We start from the raw sequence: 20,652 nt of genomic DNA, 5'->3' as shown, positions 1-20,652 counted from the left end.
CTGTCCCGGTGCGACTCAGACCTGTTCACTTTGTTGAAGGTAAGAGACACTTTCCACTGTTTTTAAAGACTCAGTTTGATTTGAGGGTGAAAGAGCTGTAAGCTGACAGTTAGCCACCGGGTTTATTAGCTGCTCTGACTGCAGTAGGAAGTAGGCTATGCTAACCATGCTAACAGGACACTTTCAGACCGTCTGCTTGGAACAATTCAGAGGTTTTCATTGAGCTCATCAATTCAACTTCTGCATCCGAACATTTAAAGTCAAACTAAACAATCAGTGTTGAATTAAACCTGACATTTGATGGGATTTTCTTCATAATGTGATCATTGGTACCAAAACCTCTTAAAATGAAGTTTGGAAGGTAGGGGCAGAACCAGATAAGCTTCCTTATGCTCTCAAACATTGCTGGGGTTCTTTGTGTATGATGAACAGACTGGCGAGATGATATGATTTCAGTGAGCAAAATTGTTGTTTTTATTTATTTATTTATTATTTGTTCGAGATAAATAAAAAAAATCTAATGTTTCCAAGGCATCTCGTCAATAAATTCATATGAAGCTGAAATAGCTTTATTGATCAGTCTTCTGCTTGTTGTCCTGGTTAATCAATGACTTGTTGGCTGAGTTTGAATTTTGTTTTTATTGTTTTATGATCTCAAAGTCCTTCACTAAGGTCTCCACTGATAAGATAAAGATTTATTCAACTGAGAAAATTAATGTTTCAGCAAAACAGCAGCAGAGAAGTTTAAATTAAGATGTTGGAATTCAATTGAATTTAAAAAAAGAATGAGATAATTATATAAGTTAAACAACAGTGATAATGCCCACGTTTCAGAATGAGCAGTAAAAACACAGACAGTACCAACAACCAGTTTTGTATTATATAAAACCAGTCCAACAAGTCCAGTACATCTGAGAGTCATGTAAAACCGTCTACTGTAACAGCAGATGGTAGATGGTAGATGACCATTTCCTGATGTTTAATATGAGATTCTGGACTGACAGGGAGCTGACAGGTCATCTGAAAACTCAAAGCTCTTTGTACACCTCAGGTTCAACTCACCCATTCATACATATTCACACACTGGTGGTTAAGGCTGCTCTGTTGAATATTATTAACTTATCATATTCATACACATTCACTCTCCACTGACACATACTTAGAAGAGCTACAGCAGGAGTGTCAAACTCAATCCCAGCAGGGGCCGGATTCTGAATTTAGGTCTAACCTGAGGGCCTATCAGGGTCAAGATTTAACCACAGACTATCAAGTCATTTTTCACCAGTGATAAACTTTGGGCAAAAAAACTTTTGAAACTTAAAAAAGTCAAAATGATAAGTTTAAGAGCTCAAACTCTGAGATTAAAAAACTAAATACATGAGTTCAAAAGGTAAAAACACATTATTAAAAGTCAAAATAATGTTTCTGTGAGTAAATATATAGGATAAAAAGAAGAAATCATGAGTTTAAAAGGTCAAAATTTGAGTACAAATCATATATTTTGAGTCTAACAGGTAAAAATATGAGATTAAAAGTCAAAGTAAGGAATTGGAGGGTCAAAACATGCAATTAAAATTAAAATATTGAGTTAAAAAGGTCAAAATCTAACTCACAATTTAAAACAGTAAATCCAAAAGGTCAAACTATGTGATAAAAGTTAAATTATGAATTGAAAAGGTTAAGATATGAAATTGAAATTCAAAATCATAGGTTTAAGTTGTAATTCTTAAATGCAATATTGAAAGTATGAAATGAAAACAGAAATTAATTTTTTCCCCACATTCCAGATTTTTTATCCGATCAATTTTTACTCTACCGGTGGGCCAGTTAAAATAGAAATATGATATGATCCACGGGTCCGATATAACTGTACCACGGGCCGGATTTGGTCCCCGGGCCTTGAGCTACAGATTTATTCTACCTGACAGCTCCTACTCTGTCACATGGCAGAAACACCCTGAGATTATTTCCACAGTGGGGAGTCATCATAGATTTTTAAATGATAAACAGTCCAGAACTATAATTTTTAGTTCAGTTTTCTTGATGAAATCTAAACTTGCTTTTAGTCAGAGTTTTAATAGCAAAGATCCTGTTCTTTTGCTCAAATTAGTAAAGAAAACAAACAAGAAAAACATTTATAGTCTTAGTTTTAGTTAAAAAATGAAGCAACAGGTGACAGTAAAAAAGAAGAAAGTACAACCACTACAGAAGAAGGGGACTCAGCACCACATGACAACATGGTCTAAAGCCTGTATCTTTGAAACTAGTGAAGAGGTATGGTGGGGGGATCCAGTGGTAGAGCTGAAGACTTTTTCTAGCACTCTTGAAAAAGTTCTAGTAACAGTTTTGAATGTGAACTTTGATGTGGAGCAGAGGCACTGTTGTTTATTCACTGGATGTTTCCACTGTAAAAATGTGAACTTCTTTTTTTTTAAACACATTTTGAAGTGGTTCTTTTTGTACAACTTAAACATAATTAAGATGATTAATCAAGTCTTTGTGACTGACAGTGATGATGAAGAATCAGCAGCGTCTTCTCTCTGTTTCCTCCACAGCTGAACTCCATTAGTGTTGCTGTTGTAGTGACGGCGTGCAGCTCCCCAGCAGGGGGCGCACTACTATGGCTCAATGTGAGGACACAGAGGAGGGAGTCCCTCCCTCTGCAACCTCTCTATGTGGAGAAGATGAAGCTCTGAGGTGAGACGAAGTTCTCGGAGTGTTCATGACTCTTCTTGATGTCACTTCTCAGCACTAACATCATCATCATCATCATCATTGTCACATCTCCTACTCTTGTTTTTATCAGGATGAAGAAGCAGAGACCAGACTCTCCTGGACCCAGCTGTGTGTCCATGAAGAGTGACCGGTCCAAAGGCCTTGGTGTTAACTTTAAAGTTGGACATTCTGCTGACAGAAGGTATGAACAGAAAACTAAATTTTTAATCTCTGACCTTGTTGCTTGTAGTCTTATGTCTTGGCCGAGGCTTCATCGTGTGATGTCAGACTTATGAGTTTTTTGATTCAGCAGTTGGCAATAGAATTCATTGTTTATTCTGAACTTTATAAAACATACCTCAGTTTGTGTTCAGTCATTTAAAAGACTTCAAGTCTGGTACTGTGATGGATGCCAGCCAAGGCCTTTGCACACTGGGTCTGATTATTTCATCCGACTTTTTCACACGTTAAAAAGTAAAATCAAGCTCATGTTGTTATAATCATGTTTGCACACTGAAGCCGAAATTTTCGTCCGCCATATTTTTTTTTCGGAACAGGTTCGATTTTATGCGAAATTTCGCATCAGTCCAAGTCATTTAAATGGATGACTGATGATTCAAAACAGTGCCCACTGCTTCCTCCTCACTTGCTCAACCTGGGCAGACCCCTCCTCTCTCTCACTCTCTCGCACCAAACCTCACTTCAAACACCAGAGTTTGCTCATTTATTATGTGGATATCAACAATGGAAACATAACAGATAGATGGGTGATTGATGATTCAGATCAGTGCCTGTTGCTTATTTCTCTCTTGCTCACTTACTCCCGCCCAACCCCTCCCTCTCTGTCCCTCTCCCCATAGTTTGCCGGTGTATTATGTGGATATCAGATATGGAAATATAACAGATAAAGGCAGACGTTTGTAGCCTACTCACAGGTCATAACAGAGGCTGAATTAAAAAGTTGCTCTCCATCCCCCCAACTTGGCTCAGCGGTATGACGCATGAGCGTGTGCTGTATGAATCTCTCTGTCAGGATGGATTTTAAAGGAGTGACAGAGACATAGGCTCGCAGTACGAAACTATTTCCGACAGTCTACAAATTTTCGCAGTGAAGGCAAATAAAAACCCATTGACCCAGTATACAAGGTCCGAGTGTGTGATGTTTTTTTCGGATTACGCATTCCAAAAAACCGAAATATAACGGACCCAGTGTGTTAAGACCTTTAGTGATGCAGCGCCTATAAAATGTATTCACCCCTTGGATGTTTTAACCTTTCATTGATTTTATAAATCAATCATGGATCAACAGAATTCTACAAAGTACTATCAATTAAATAAAAATCTGTAATATAGAATAATGCTGCGTTCCATTTGTACTGGGAAGTCAGAATTTCAGAGTTCCCAGTCGGGAATTCCATCTGGAACGCCCCCTGAAGTTGGATTTCGGACTCGGAAAGTCAGACAGTCCTTACCAACCCCAACTTGACCACAACGTCATAATGCAAGATGGCAGCGTTGTGCATCAATAGTAGTGAAAGCTCTCGTAATATATTATTTATTAGCACTTCTGTTTTGTTATTGTGAAATTAAACAAGTTGTATATGTAGTACTGTCCAACGTCTATCTGTGGACATAGTACTATGGTGTTTGTATGTGGAAAATACCATGTTATGCATTGTTTTCAACTGGTATAGCTAACAACAGCTAACAACGGCTAAACGTCACAACAGTAACAACAACAGGTTTTCAGACTTGTTTACTGGAACGCCGTCAACTCAGGTGTGATGTCATTCCCAGCTCCGACCTCTGACTTCCAAGGTTAATGGAACGCAGCGTAAGTGACTGCATAAATATTCACCCCCTTTAAAGTGACTGACCTAATTCAACAGAGGTCCAGCCAATTGGTGCAAGTAGCCTCGCAGTTAGTGAAATGAGGATCACCTGAGTTGTGAATGTGTCTCAAACACTGTAGTATAAACACCTTTCCAAGCTGTCATTGGGCGAGAGGCAGGGTGCACCCTGGTCAATCACAGGGCTGACATATAGAGACAGACAACCAGGCATGCTTACATTCACACCTGCGGCCAATTTAGAGTCACCAATTAACCTAACGAGCATGTTTTCTGGTGGTGGGAGGAAGCTGGAGAGAACCTACACATGCAAGAGAACATGCTAACTCCACACAGAAAGGCCCTGACCAGGGAGTGAACCAGGGACCTTCTTGCTGTGAGGCAACAGCGCTAATTCCTGCGCTGGTGTGCATCTGCAGAAGATCTAGACACTGGTTAATCATTATTCCTGGCTACTGTTACAATATGAAGACAACAAACAATCCAAGCAACTAAGAGAAAAGGTTACTGAAAAGTACAAGTCAGGGGATGGATACAAAAAGTTTCAGACACCTAACACTGCACTGGTGTGTTTTACTGTGGTGAATCTGTTGTTGTTTATGTGGCCTGCTGATGATATTATGCTTTTCAGCCACTCACACAAATGCTTACATTTGTTATACAGCACCATAAATTTAGTAGGCTGCATTTTAACCAGTTCTTAAAGTAATTTTCTTTACAGAGATCAACTGAAGAGCTCAGAGGTTCATAGCGATCAGTCGGCCCAGCAGAATCCAGCAGACCTGGACTCCACATTTATGGTGTGCTAACACACTTTTTTTACTCACCTACCATAACATGAACAACAGTTCTTCTGTTTTATAGAACATAATCGTTGTCTCCTTTGTGAAGAATGAGCTGAACAGAATGCAGAGAGTTCTGAGTCCAGATTACCCAGAATGCTTTGAGAGTCAAAGTAAAGATGAAGATGAGATGGGAAGCTACAAAGAGGCATTTCTAAAGAAAACTCCCCATTTCCTGAGAGGAATGAAGCAGGAGGAGCTGGCTGACTGTCTGCAGAGCAGTAAGAATATTTAACAGATTAAACATGATTGAACAAAGACCAGGAATTTTACAACACCAACCTGAGATAGTTTAATTACACAAACATCTATATCAGGATCTCGTCACTCATCTCAGTTGTTATTTGTTTATTCAGTGGCTGCTGCTTCAGTGTGCCAACAGAAACTGAAGTCTAACCTAAAGGATAGGCTCCAGTGTGTGTTTGAGGGGATCGCTAAAGCAGGAAACCCAACCCCTCTGAATCAGATCTACACAGAGCTCTACATCACAGAGGAAGGGACTGGAGAGGTCAGTGAGGAACACGAGGTCAGACAGATCGAAACAACATCAAGGAAAGCAGACAGAGCAGAAACTACCATCAGACAGGAAGACATCTTTAAAGGCCCACCTGGAAGAGATGAACCGATCAGAACAGTGATGACGAAGGGCGTGGCTGGCATTGGGAAAACAGTCTTAACACAGAAGTTCACTCTGGACTGGGCTGAAGGCAAAGCCAACCAGGACATCCAGTTCACATTTCTTTTCACTTTCAGAGAGCTGAATGTGCTGAAAGAGAAAAAGTTGAGCTTGGTTGAACTTGTTCGTGACTTCTTTATTGAAACCAAGGAAGCAGGACTCTGCAGGTTTGAAGAGTTCCAGGTGGTCTTCATCTTTGACGGTCTGGATGAGTGCCGACTTCCTCTGGACTTCCACAACAATGAGATCCTGACTGATGTTAGTCAGTCCACCTCAGTGGATGTGCTGCTGACAAACCTCATCAGGGGGAAACTGCTTCCCTCTGCTCGCCTCTGGATAACGACACGACCTGCAGCAGCCAATCAGATCCCTCCTGGGTGTGTTGACATGGTGACAGAGGTCAGAGGGTTCACCGACACTCAGAAGGAGGAGTACTTCAGAAAGAGATTCAGAGATGAGGAACAGGCCAGCAGAATCATCTCCCACATCAAGACATCCCAAAGCCTCCACATCATGTGCCACATCCCAGTCTTCTGCTGGATCACTTCTACGGTCCTGGAGGATCTGCTGAAGACCAGAGAGGGAGGAGAGCTGCCCAAGACCCTGACTGAGATGTACATCCACTTCCTGGTGGTTCAGACCAAAGTGAAGAGCATCAAGTATGATGGAGGATCCGAAATTGATTCACAGTGGAGTCCAGAGAGCAGGGAGGTGATTGAGTCCCTGGGAAAACTGGCTTTTGAGCAGCTGCAGAAAGGAAACCTGATCTTCTATGAAGCAGACCTGACAGAGTGTGGCATCGATATCAGAGCAGCCTCAGTGTACTCAGGAGTGTTCACACAGATCTTCAGAGAGGAGAGAGGACTGTACCAGGACCAGGTGTTCTGCTTCATCCATCTGAGTGTTCAGGAGTTTCTGGCTGCTCTTCATGTCCATCAGACTTTCTTCAACTCTGGAGTTAATCTGATAGAAGAGGAACAAACAACATCTCAAGTGTCTAAAACATTTAAGGAGAGTGACAATCTTCTCCTCCTCCAGAGTGCAGTAGACCAGGCTTTAGAGAGTCCAAACGGACACCTGGACTTGCTCCTGCGTTTTCTTCTTGGTCTCTCTCTAGAAACCAATCAAAAACACTTAAGAAGTCTTCTGACTCAGAAAACAAGTGGCTCACCGACAAATCATAAAGCAGTCCAATACATAAAGAAGAAGATAAATGAGGATCTGTCTGCAGAGAAAAGCATCAACCTGTTCCACTGTCTGAATGAACTGAATGATGGTGCTCTAGTGGAGGAGATCCAACAGTCCCTGAGATCAGGACATCTCTCCACAGATAAACTATCTCCTGCTCAGTGGTCAGCTCTGGTCTTCTTCTTACTGTCATCAGAAGAAGATCTGGACATGTTTGACCTGAAGAAATACTCTGCTTCAGAGGAGGCTCTTCTGAGGCTGCTGCCAGTGGTCAAAGCCTCCAACAAAGCTCTGTATGTGTAGACACAATGATCATGTAAATCTCTTTAATCTTAATTCAGGATTTAACAGCTGTTTGTGTGATATAGCTTTCATTGATATCCTGTTCTCCAGGTTGAGTGGCTGTAACCTGTCAGAGAGAAGCTGTGAAGCTCTGTCCTCAGTCCTCAGCTCCCAGTCCTCTAGTCTGAGAGACCTGGACCTGAGTAACAACAACCTGCAGGATTCAGGAATTGATCTTCTTATTAGTGGACTGAGGAGCCCACACAATAAATTGGAAACTCTTAGGTGAACAGTTCACTACTTCAAGAAGTTAACAAACTAAACTTTACTTTAATATTTATCATGATTAAGTATTGACTAATTAAAAGGTCTTTTCAGGTTGAGTCTCTGTAACCTGTCAGAGAGAAGCTGTGAAGCTCTGTCCTCAGTCCTCAGCTCCCAGTCCTCTAGTCTGAGAGACCTGGACCTGAGTAACAACAACCTGCATGATCCAGGATTGAAGCTTCTGTCTGATGGACTTAAGAGTTCAGACTGTAGACTGGAAACTCTCAGGTTCGTGTTCCGCTCATTAAAATGTTTCTCCTAGGAAAAGTTTTTCTTTATAGCTAATTTCATGGTCTTTAGATTATACAAAGTCTGAGTTATTCTGTAATGTACTGGTAGAACTGTGATGCTCTGAGCTCAGGCTCCAGCTTTTTACATTCTGTTTTTTCTGTGTTATTTTAAACTTTTGTTTAAAATGGTAAAAGAGGTTCACACTCTTCAAGGTTTTTGTGTCACACGCTTATCACCAGTGCTTTTTCTTTTCTGGACTTGCAGATACAACTTAGATACAGCGGCTGCTCTGAAGTAATCTTTGACTGTTCATCTTGACTCAAACTTGATTTGTCTTATGAAATTAATTCTGGAGACTAGTCTCACAGACCTAACATGACACATACTGTATAAATGAAAAAGACTTAGACTAAGCTGCTGATGCCAAACTAGAGTGTTGATCATCTTACCTTTACTCGTCTTCAGAGTTAAAATTGATTAGTATCTGGTTATAATAAATGTGATGTACAGCAGTATGACTGATCTGGTTTAAAAGGTAACAACTCAAGTTTTTCAATTAAAGTGTTACCTCTGTCCTCTGTAGTCTGTCAGGCTGTCTGATCTCAGAAGAAGGTTGTGCGCCTCTGGCCTCAGCTCTGAGCTCCTCCTCCCACCTGACAGATCTGGACCTGAGCTACAATCATCCAGGAGAACGAGGAGAGAATCTTCTGTCTTCTCGACTGAAGGATCCAGACTGCAGACTGGAGACACTGAGGTACAGACAGACAGACTGTCTCTGTTTCTGACTGATGAACTCTGGTTCCTTACTGATGCTGGATTTAAATGAAGATGTATGGAGTAGATTCTGATCTAATTTCTTCTCCAGGTTGGACCATGGTGGACTGCACAGGCTGACGCCTGGTCTGAGGAAGTGTGAGTTTGTTTATTTATTTAACAGTTGTATTTACTGATGCTTCATTAATGCTAAAATTATGTAGTTATTATAAAGTGTTACCACTGATTCTTAAAAATCATAAAACCAACAAAATGATCATTCTCCATTCAGCCTAAATATTTGACAGATCATCTTGTGATCAATAATCATATTACTGTAAGTGGTTCTGACTGTAAACTATGTCTTAATTTTGTTCTTGTATTATTTTTTACTGAATTTTATTCTTCCAAATTAGAAAAAATAAACTTCAACATAAACTATTGATATGAACATCCTATATGTATCTCATCTGTAAATATGTGCATATGTTTTAAAAACTTGGTATATTACCCAACCTAAAATAAATGATTACATTTCAGCGCTGAATAGTAAATCTAAGTTTGATTGACTCTCAGTAAAGTTGTATATGAGTCAACAGACGGTAACCGTCAACTGTGTTGTGTCTCATTCTCTTCATCAGACGCCTGTGAGCTGGAAGTGGACACAAACACAGTGAGCAAATACCTCAAACTGTCTGACAACAACAGGAAGGTGACAAATGTGTGGGAGGATCAATCATATCCTGATCATCCAGACAGATTTGACTGGTCTCAGCTGCTGTGTCGAACTGGTCTGACTGGTCGCTGTTACTGGGAGGTCGAGTGGAAAGGATCTGTTTATGTATCAGTGAGTTACAGAGGATTCAGAAAGAAAGGAGACATTAATGAATGTGTGTTTGGATATAATGATCAGTCCTGGAGTCTGATCTGCTCTGATGATGGTTACTCTGTCCGTTACAATGACAGAGTAACAGACATCTCCTCTTCATCAGGCTCTGGTAGAGTAGCAGTGTATGTGGACTGTCCTGCTGGCTCTCTGTCCTTCTACAGAGTCTCCTCTGACACACTGATCCACCTCCACACCTTCAACACCACATTCAGTGAACCTCTTTATCCTGGGTTTAGGCTCTGGTATCCTGATTCTTCAGTGTCTCTGTGTGGTGTGTCAGTCTGAGCAGTGGCGTGCACAGACTTTTTCAAGGGCAGGGGCGAAAAGAAAAAAAAGGGCATGTACAGCGCGTTCTCGCCACAGAAGAGTTCACTAAGTTTCGCGTGTTTTCAAGGGCATGTTTATATGTTATACAAATGTTTGTAGTTAGGATCAGCATCCACAAGAAGTGTGTAGATTCAATGTTGGACTGTGAAGAACACACAGAAATAAATAAATAAATCCCTAGGGGGTCGGGCTCAATATAGATCAAAAAAGGGCCCAACATGAAAGTCATTGCAATAGTAATGTTTCATAGTATTTCTTGGTCCTAATGGTCTTCTAGAGTTTAGTGTGTTTTCTTCACCCAAGAGGGCAGTTTAGTGTGTTTTGCCAACCAGGAGGGCACTTTAGCACGTGTTTGCCACCCAAGAGGGCACTTTAACACGCATTTTGGCTCCCAAGAGGGCACCTTGGTGCGCGTTTTGGCTCTCAAGGGCACTGCAGTACATGTTTTGGCTCTCTAGGGCACTTTAGCGCGCGTTTTGGCTCCTGACTGACAGATCATCTGACTCTGTTTACTCCATGAAGCTGATCTGTCTTAAACTTTTAAGGAATTCGGATTTCATCTTTTTGATTACTTTAACCTGGAACAGTGTCACATATCTATCCATCCATCCATCTTCTAGCTGTACGTGCCCAAAATACTTCCACAGGGAGGCACCCAGGAGGCATCCTGATCAGATGCCCGAACCACCTCAACTGGCTTCTTTCGATACAAAGGAGCAGCAGCTCTGCTCCTAGTTCTCTCTGGATGTCTGAGCTCCTCACCCTATCTCTAGGGCTGAGCCCAGACACCCTCTGGAGAAAACTCATTTTTGCAGCTTGTGTCTGCGATCTCACTTTTTCTGTTATTACCCAGAGTTTATGACCATAGGTGGTAGGGAAGTAGATCCACCAATAATTGGAGAGCTTTACCTTTTGGCTTAGCTCCCTCTTCACCACAATGGCCCGCCACAATGCCCGCAGTACTGCTGATGCTGCACCAATCTGCCTGTCAGTGTCAAGCTCCTGTTTACTGTCACTCGTGACAAACAAGACCCCAAGAACCTGGGAGCTGTGCTGTTGGGGTTTAGGGGTCTCCCAAAGCAATATGGTCAATATGGGGGGACGGGTTTCTCTCCATAGGGCCCGGTCGGGTTTCAAAGCTACATGGAGTCGCGGGCATGGTGGCAGGGTTAGGGTGGCACAGACTGACCACTGGTACACTGCTTATATAAAACATCTGTAAGAATCAGCTATTTTTGTTGGTTTGTATTTCTTTGAGGTTTTGATGAATGCAGTCATCCATTTTTTATTTAAGTATTTGAGATCTTTAAGGAGACAATGTCTGCAGTTTAAAAAGACTGTAGAAAAAAAGGACTAAGGTTGAGTGAAATTAGCTGTTTGGTTATTGAATATTTGTGGTGCTGTCGTGACGTAATTTTGTGGGCAATACCTGGAAATACACCTTGGTGGTGAGCCTATGGGATTTTTCAATGGGTTTCTGGATCACTGCTGAAAATAAGATCTGTGTCCAATAAAAATTTATGAAACCTACACGTTTTGTTTATCAAGATAATTTTCATAAATTGATTATATAAGCATCATATGTGGTTCATTCATATAACTGGCAAGTAAAAAGATAACGTCAAGCAAAATAGAACTACAACACAGTCAACTGAATTTAAAGCTATCACCTGTGGATACAAGTGAGCGGCGGGCTCAGTTGCTGCGCTTTGGATGATGACATCTTCCTGACAAACGCTGTAGTCCTTATTATCTGTCCTTTAGCAACCACCTTTATTGAGACGTTAAAAGGTACACGACTCAAAGGTGGTGCACGTTTCAGATGTAGTTTATGTTGTAGGATAAAACAAACTCTTGAGCTTGTGTTCGCCACAGACCTTATTTCAGGCATTTAACCAAAAACTCATTCAAAAACCCCACTAACTTTCAGATGAGGGAACCAGAAGTGCTAAAATGCTAACTCACATACACGTTTGAGGACTCATTCCTGCACCACCCTTTTTTTAAAAACCATAAATAACATTAGTTAACAATACAGGCAGCTACACAACTTTAATTAGGAATAACTACTATCTTAAACTGGTTTAATATACTTTGTAGGACTAACTTCATGTTGCTATATTTGAACATGTTCCTCTACTTACCAATAAATGGATCGATCATTCCTTTGTCCTGATGTCTCCTCTGTGTAAACCTGCTGTTGTGAACCACACCATGAAAAAGTAGCTGTGAAACAATGGCAGAGCGGAATGTCATTATCCTGTCTCCGTAGCAACTCCCACCATTCACACAACTTCATAAACGTCACAGTGAACGCTCCTTTCTCCCAGGCTCCCTGAATCACCCGCAGCTCTGTGTATTTGCTGAAAAAAAAAATTCCCGCATTGTTTTTTTCTGGAGGGAGTTTGGGACTGAAAACCTTCTGATGTGGAGTTTGAGATAGGGCTTAAAGTGAAAAAAAATCCTGTACCTGAATTACCACAAAAGAGCAGTTTCATGTCTCAATGTTTCAATTTATTAAGAATATTTTAACATATATGTATGACTCACTGCATACAAATGTCAACAAATACTTGTGCTTAAGTTACTTAAAGTGCATCCTTCAAAAAATAATAACAAAATACCAAATTTTCTTTATGAGAACAAAGTGCTTGAGTAACTAATGCCACTATCACAAACTATAAAAACTATAGAAATACAAAATGAAATACATCTTTAGACATCTTTAAGAGAACAAACTAATGGAATCAATTATTAAGCCCATATCTCTGTTTTCTATTTTTCATTCTTTTTGGGTTATAAACAAAGTCCTGCAACTTCTCCAAGCTATTCCTTTTCAAGGCATTAAGTGCTCCAGTGGAGGCTTTGGGTGGTACTGCAGAGGCTTCGGTTGGAAACGTATAGCTTTGTCAGCGCATTTTTGTCTTCAGATAGCTTCTTGTGTAGATTGACAAGTGGCTGAGCCATTGTAAAAGACAGGTCATGGCCAGCTATGAACGCGCACAAGCTGATTTTTTGCTCACAAACACGGTCAATCATTGAGGATACAGCGGCACCTGGTAGCTGTCCGAAGCTTGGTGGGAGGAATCTGAAGCATGTCGCCTAATAACTTTCTTCCCACTACTGCTGTAGAGTAGCTTCTTTGAACATGGCGTACAGAAACAAGCACCCAGCTCCCTCAGTTTGTAGCACCACATCCCAAAAGGCTTGCACCATTTATTCTTTACCTCTCACTCAATAATGTATCTTCTCCCAGTTTAAGAAGCCTGGCAAACATAGTAAACTCCTCTCCAGCTAGCAGGCTAGCAGACTGCTAAAAAGTAACGTATCGCGGACTGCATTCTAACTACACACAATCAAACTTCTTAAGGCCAGCCCTACAACTCTGCCTCTGATTGGCCAGAACTTGTTGGTTGGCTTGTGCAATGTGATATACCATTGGTAGGTGGAACTATCCCTTTGCTTTGCTAAAGATGACTGGTTAAATTCATTTGTTAAATTACGATGTAAATAAAGACCATGCAGGGTTTTTTTTCCCTCCTAATTTATTCACGAGAAAATATCCCCTCGAACCGGAAATCTGGCACCACGCTGGAAAACTTTAAGCCCTGTTGAGATTTTATTCAGTGCACAGGTAAGTGATGTGTGATTTATCTAAAGCTCCACAGAGTCTAAAACGAAGTTGAACAAACACATCAAGTTCTCTCTTCTCAATGAGCTCAAATAGAGCTTACTGAACTTTATGCTAGCTGGAGTCAGCAGAGTCAGAGAAGTGTAAAACAAACCGAACTAATGTGACAGGTTGAATTTTATTTTAAAAATGCAGTCAGCTAAAAATCGACAAATAGTGATTAAAAACAGTTGTAGTGACATAGAAATGTTTTTCATTGTGAAAAGGGTCATAAAAACAGCTGTTAACAGCAGTCATGTAAGGTTAAAAAATGGTTAAAAAGACTTAAGTGTTAAAATAGAATCCTTTCAAAAAGATTTCTGTTATGTGTGTGTGATGGTTGGACCCAGGATGCGGAGATGATGGAGCAGTTTAAACAGATTTTATTGTGCAGGTAAGTGGAGAAGGGAGGGGGGAACTCAAGAGTCCAAGGGAGAGTGAGAGTGTGCTGGAGCTGGCTGCGGTGATCTAGGCAGGAGGCACTGGAAAGAAGAAGGAGAGGCACGTTAACAACGAGTACAAAAAACACAAGCACTGGAGATTACTCAAAAGGTTATCAAAAGAGCACTGGAAACTTCTCTGGTAGGTCTCGGGAGAAGGAGCCTGGAGCTGACGTTTACCGTAAGGTAAGGTTGGCGAGACTCAGGCGCTGTAGAGAGCTGCAGCAGGTCTAAAATAGTGCTCCTCAATGAGTGATTTGCTGCAGGTGTGAACTCTCCACAGCACCAGGGGGGCGGGGTGGATGCCTCAGGAAGAGCAGAGAAAGTTAGCAGCCAGTCACAGCTTCCGGAAACCGGAAGTTAACCACAATAAGATGACTAAACAACATAAAACACCACAATTTCAAATGCTTTCAAACTGTTTTTTTTAGTTAAAAGTACTTTAAATAAAAGGATTTTCCTGTCTAGAGTTGTGATCTGTGATCTACCTGCTAAGCCTGTCTGAGAAATGCAACCTGTTTTCGATTAGTTATGCCTATTTAGGTCTCAAGGGGGAGCTCTCGGCCATGATGATTCATTCTGGCAGAAGCTGATTGAATGGAGACATCGTGTCCGAGTATCCTCATTTCTTTTACTTTTTCTCAGGTAAAAACATCATGTTTCTTTGTGTTTATTTTTGGAAAATGTTTGTGGGGATGTTGTGTTGCATTTTTGAGTGTTTTAGTCGAGGTTTAGGTTGTTTTTGGTCGAGTTATTTGCATTTTGTGACTGTTTTTGTTGTGTTTTGTGAATGTATTTGCAGTGTTTGATTTGTGTGAGGAACAAGAAGTATAGAGATGTGGATGAGATGTAAAAGAAGCTTTTTGACAGGGATGCTTTTGTTTGCTTACCTGTTTTAATTTTATTTTGCCTGTAAAAAGACATTTTATTTAGAAATTTTGTAACTATGTAAATAATTTTTATCTCTAATTAAATTCTGGCAGAAGCTGATTGAATGGAGACATCGTGTCCGAGTATCCTCATTTCTTTTATTTTTTCTCAGCCTTTTGTAGGCCACGACACTAACACTGTTGATTAGTGCTGATATTTTCATCAGAGAGGATCAATGAGAACATTTACAGGGTTAGGACATGTTTAAACACCTTTAAAATGGTACACTTTGGATCAGAGTTGGTGTTTGATGGATTTTTAACTTCAAGATAAAAACCAGACTTAAAATTCTTACAATTACATCTTCTGGTAAACTCAGTAAGGCTGGGTGATAAGGACCATATCTCAGTCATTTTTCTTTTTTTCTGCTGAATGGCAATGAATCATGTATATAACAAGTTTTTTGTTAGAAAATTTAAAAACATGGTGAAGAGAGTATGATTAATTGAGCTAAGTGTTATGTGATTCTGGTAAAAAATAAACCATAATTAAACATTTAATACCATGATAATTAAAATAGAAGACACTCAGTATTGTTTGATTTTGGATTTTTTTTATCAAAATAGTAGGCAAACTCCCACTTGTGTTCCATGTTTTACAAAGTCACTGTCATACTTTTCTCTAGCTGCTTCCAAATACTATGTAATTTAAATTATGATATTTCTATTAGTTTAATGATTGATGGTATTAAATTAGAGAAACTTGAGAAAGGGATTGCATTGTCACGATTGCTTAAATACGTTGGAAAAAGTTAGACATAAAGGTGGAATTATTGAAATGGATCCCTTCATAATCAGACAAATTTACCTTTTGAGGTAGATATATTTAAACTCATATTTATATTAAACTGAACAACTAACTAGATATCTGCATTTTGAGTAAGTTTGAGCTTGTTAACTTACCAGGAGGCCGCCATGTTTCGGTCTGCACTGGTAGTGTGAAATCACTTGACCAGGGCACTCCTTGCCGTTACTGTATCTTAATCGACCCTCTCAGACTGGCAGCCAGTGTAAGGCCTGCATCTCACACGCTGTAGAGATGCTGCACCTCTAACACACAGAGAATTTTGAGATTTGAGTTCTTGTCTATTTTTTCTGCTCTCCACTTGCAGTCATCCACATTGGTAGAATATGTTTGAAATCTGTTTCTTGATGAACCAGATGAAGGCCACGAGCTAAAATCTGTCTGTTTAATAAAGCCGTTCTCCAAACTTGCAGAATTCATGAAAATCCCAGAAATCAATAACATTTCAGCTTATTAACACTGCTATCAGGTCTCACAGGCTCTGTGACATAACGTCCTTTTAAGATATAACTGGTGTAAAAAACACATCAGTTCTTTCAGGGGGAACATAAACTAAAAGCACATCGGTTTTGTCCATCACTGGAATGAAGTACCTTCAACTGTTGGCTTGAGGAAGAAAGACTCCGCCTGTGAGTCGCATGCAATCATATCCGCCTGCACTGGGAGTAACATACTCTCATACCACTACTTCAGCTGCTTCAGGACAGTTTTCTTCTTCATGCTGCACAGATAAATGCTCAAAAGTGCCCCAAACTTTGTAGCAAGTCCTGTTAGCGATATTAATCCAGTGTAGAAATCCGTAGTGGGGTCAGCAGAATTAAAAGTTAATTAGTGAACTTAACAGCTGAAAGATGGAAAATATGATGCCTTCAGTTAACCTCAGTAAATTAGACAAGTGTATCTTAATGTTATGATGTGTTCAAGTGTCACATAAAAATGGTAAATTTTAGTTTTTGACAAGAAACTTTAATAAATACAGTTGTGAATGTGAAGAATGTGTTTATATTTGAGGGATATACAATGGATGTGACAGACTGAATCATAACTTTTAAACTCAAGCACCACTCAGCTAAGACCACTTGTAGTTTAAATATCTTCCCTGATTTTGTCTGTCCACCAAACTATAGAAAATTTTAATAGTAGTATCGATAAGGACTCGGATCAATAAGGAGTATTGATGAGGATATCAATGTCAATAAAACTTATAGATCCCCATCCCTAGTTATAACACAGTTCTGTTGATCTAACTTATGTGATATAAAATGCTTCCTCCTCCAATAAAGCACAAGGCTGTGACCTTTGATTCCTGCTATGGTGATATTCACCTTATGTAGCCCCGCCCATTCTGCTCGCTTTGTTTTGAGCACTTTGTCCCTTGCCTTCCGGTCAAGCGCTGGCAAAACGAGGAAGGAAGTAAACAATTTGGTAATTTATGATCTTTAAAAGCAAAAAAAACCATTTTTTTCCTAATTGTTGTTAACGAAATATTATACTATAAAATATTTAATAAGGATTACGAAGAAGAGCCTTCATTTTACGTACAAGGACTTTTTACGAACTGCTTTAGGTCAGAAGTCCAGTCCTACAATCACACGGAGGCAATTGCCTGAAGGTACGTTCATAATTGTTTTGTAGTGTTAAATTTATTTATTACTTGTGCTATCTTTAAAACCTGATGTGTTATTTAGCAACATGTGATGCTGTGCAATTTTCCTTATTACGTATTTTAACATTAAGGCTGGAAATATCGCCCCTTTTGTTTGAGAATTTGCCCATAGTGCTTGTTTTTGCAGGATGAGCACAGTGTGATGCGTTTTGAATAAAAAAATTCAGCACTCAACACAGTAGGGTCTTAAAATGTGTATTTTCCCACATATGGGAAAGAATATATTAGCTCCCCTCTATTAATGCACATGACACATGAGGACATATAAAGTTTTTCATCAAAGTTAATGATCTCTGGTGCACCTCCATTATTAAAACATTTATAGCCACTGTAAGGAGGAATATTAAACTAAAATGGTTGGTAGCTATCATCTTGTGTTTTACCACAGGTGGTTAGAATTACAAACATTCTTTTGATCCTTGTACCTGTTTCTGAAGTTATTTCGTCCTGTGGTGAGCCATTGAGTACTACATACTGTTGCCCTTTTTCACCTGAGGTTGAGGCTTGAGAAATCTTTGAAAAGCATTATCAAACTGTGAAAACTGAGAAAATGAAACATAGCAGACACAGTAATACATGTGTTGTATTACCTGCCACAGCCCATATGTTCTGTTGCATGGCAGAGGAAAGAGCAGTACTGATGTCATTATTTTTTAACTTGAAACTCATCTTCAAAAGGTAGTAGACCAAACATGTAACCACTATGAATTTGTTTCTGAAATGTATGACAGCTGCTGTGATTTAAGTCTTTCTCAAATTGTGGTTTATTAAGGTACATTATTCAGGTAAATATTTTCCAAAAGCTGCCAATGTAAACAGACAATCTTTTCTATCATAACGCTTGAAGTTATGTTTTACCTCATAAATGAATGACTGTTGTAATCTTTGTTTTACAAAGGTGCAGTTTGGTGTCCCGAGGGCTGACTGGGTTGTCCTGCACTGAAGAACAGCACTTCTGATCCAAACTTAACAGCTGTTGATTCTGTGCAGCTTTTGCTTTTTAATTTTATTTTAATCACTTACATTTGTAAAGTAAAACTTCATCTTGACCATTAGCTAACCTGTGTTCATATAGTTTCCTGCTCCTTTAAACTGTAAACATGAGTGATGTTATAGATGTGCCTTTATATCATTAAACCTTTTTATATTAAACCATTTTATTACTATGTAATTAAATGTGAAGACTCCAGTAAATATATTGTTTCTAACACATCTTCTATTGCTTTTTTTGCAGTGTTTATTTATTTACTTTTTTCATTCCATATTGTCAAGTTTGTAACCAGCCAAAAATCACTGAGGAAAATTCAGTAAACTTTCAAGATGAAAATGCACAAAGACCAAGATAATGAAACTCATGTATATAATATAACTGAATGAACTCCCAACTTGTCTGTATTAGTTAAACATTGAAGTATATTTATACGACACAATGCATCTATTCATCCAGCACTGGAAAATAATTCAATAGTGGGGAAAAAAGCAACTGGTGAGTATTGAACTCAATCTTTAAGGATCACACATTCTGCATTGTATTTATATTTTTTTTCCATTTGCTTTAGATAACCGTTAACCTAAAATCTAAGTGTTAGAAGCTAACTATGAGAACAACCTGTAATGATACAGCTATACAAGATGCTGTGAACTGTTCCACTTAGCAAAGGAAATTTGAGTCTGTATTTAAAGATATACCAGTTCAGATGATATTAGGCTCATTAAAAATATAAACTAAAATCCTAAACCAGCATCCTTATAAGTGATCTTACCCTGCATGGTCATTTAGATTTTAATGTTGTGTCTATTTTGTATGTGTTAAGTGGACAGGTACATTCATTGAGATTATTTTAAACATCTTTAGCCTCATGATGAGGCTCCTCACATTTAAGCAAAGGTTCAGCTATGTGTGTAGACTCTCAAAACAGCCTACACTAAAACTAAAGAATTAACAGTTTTCATACACTTGCCATTTCATATAAAAAGCTATGTTACTCATTGAAATTGCTATTAAAATACATAATTTAATGACAATAAAATAAATGTCACAATAATTGCATAAGTTCATCACTACTACATTTCAAAATATTCAATTAACCATCAGTCAAAACAAATGAGACTGAAAATAATACAAGAAAAATATTTTATAGAAACAATGTTATTATCTGTCTTATTTATAAAATGTTTTTCAGTTTTATCTTAGCTTTTTTTTAGCCCTCAATGGTTGTTTTATTGCAAGTATAATGTATATTTTAGTAACACCTAGCCTATGTAATCCACTTCAAATGTTTTACTTTACAGGTAGCCTTACCTGGCTAAATCTAGTACTACTGAATAGATGTGAGGCAATCTCAGGGACATAGATTTTTACTCAAAGCTGAGCTCATGCAGTTGTTTATTGTGGCATTTATTTATTTCATTACTAATTTAATAACCATATTTATATTAATGAACATTTGTATAGAATAGGATTCCGTAGCTTTAAGAATGCAGTGAACTCCCGTTGTTTGATCATTAAAATAAAACCTAAGTCTAGTAGACAGACGTATATCACTACACATCTCCAACAGCTCCTTATTCTTTCTGCTCTTTCTGTACCTGGATAGTTTCTGCCTGCAGCACCAGGACTCCGAGAGTGACGTCTGTCTCGCCCTAGCAGCACCTGTCTCTCTCCTCTCCTGCTCTCTGGATCGCCTCATCATATTCTGTTTATGGTTGATTCTCAGATGTTTAACTATCTTAATACTTAACTGTCTTCTCACATACATCACGTGCCGCGTCGTTGCTGTTTATGGAGCTGAAATATGTCCCCACATGACTGCGCTTTAGCGAGCAGCAGCCCGTTGTGACCAGTGACGCTCTTATAGAGCCCTATTACGCATGTGACTGACAGGCGGAAGAAGAAGTAGTTCCCACTAACTGGGAATCATTACAACAAGTTTGCGATAGTGTTTTTACTCTACACTGTATTCCTGTTAATGGCAAACTACACATTTGTCCACATTTATTAAAATATCGATATTTTTGTGTGAGAATAGATTCTAAAGCGTAAGACTCTGGTATCGGAGGGATCG

General features: G+C 39.2%; 1 protein-coding gene across 1 annotated transcript; it reads left to right on the top strand.

Moving 5' to 3' along the window:
• Window positions 1-10,262, top strand: LOC121520452 (NACHT, LRR and PYD domains-containing protein 3-like). The gene is made up of 11 exons (XM_041803913.1): window positions 1-39; window positions 2,556-2,697; window positions 2,807-2,917; window positions 5,287-5,365; window positions 5,457-5,628; window positions 5,764-7,564; window positions 7,665-7,838; window positions 7,932-8,105; window positions 8,692-8,862; window positions 8,974-9,020; window positions 9,503-10,262. Exons 2-11 carry the CDS (start codon window positions 2,621-2,623, stop codon window positions 10,033-10,035), a joined length of 3,339 nt encoding a protein of 1,112 aa, XP_041659847.1. The 5' UTR covers window positions 1-39; window positions 2,556-2,620; the 3' UTR covers window positions 10,036-10,262.
• Window positions 10,263-20,652: the final 10,390 nt, after the last annotated feature.

The sequence above is a fragment of the Cheilinus undulatus genome, linkage group 2, assembly GCF_018320785.1.
Source record: "Cheilinus undulatus linkage group 2, ASM1832078v1, whole genome shotgun sequence".
Lineage (NCBI taxonomy): Eukaryota > Metazoa > Chordata > Actinopteri > Labriformes > Labridae > Cheilinus > Cheilinus undulatus.
This window is presented reverse-complemented; position numbering and strand designations above follow the sequence as displayed.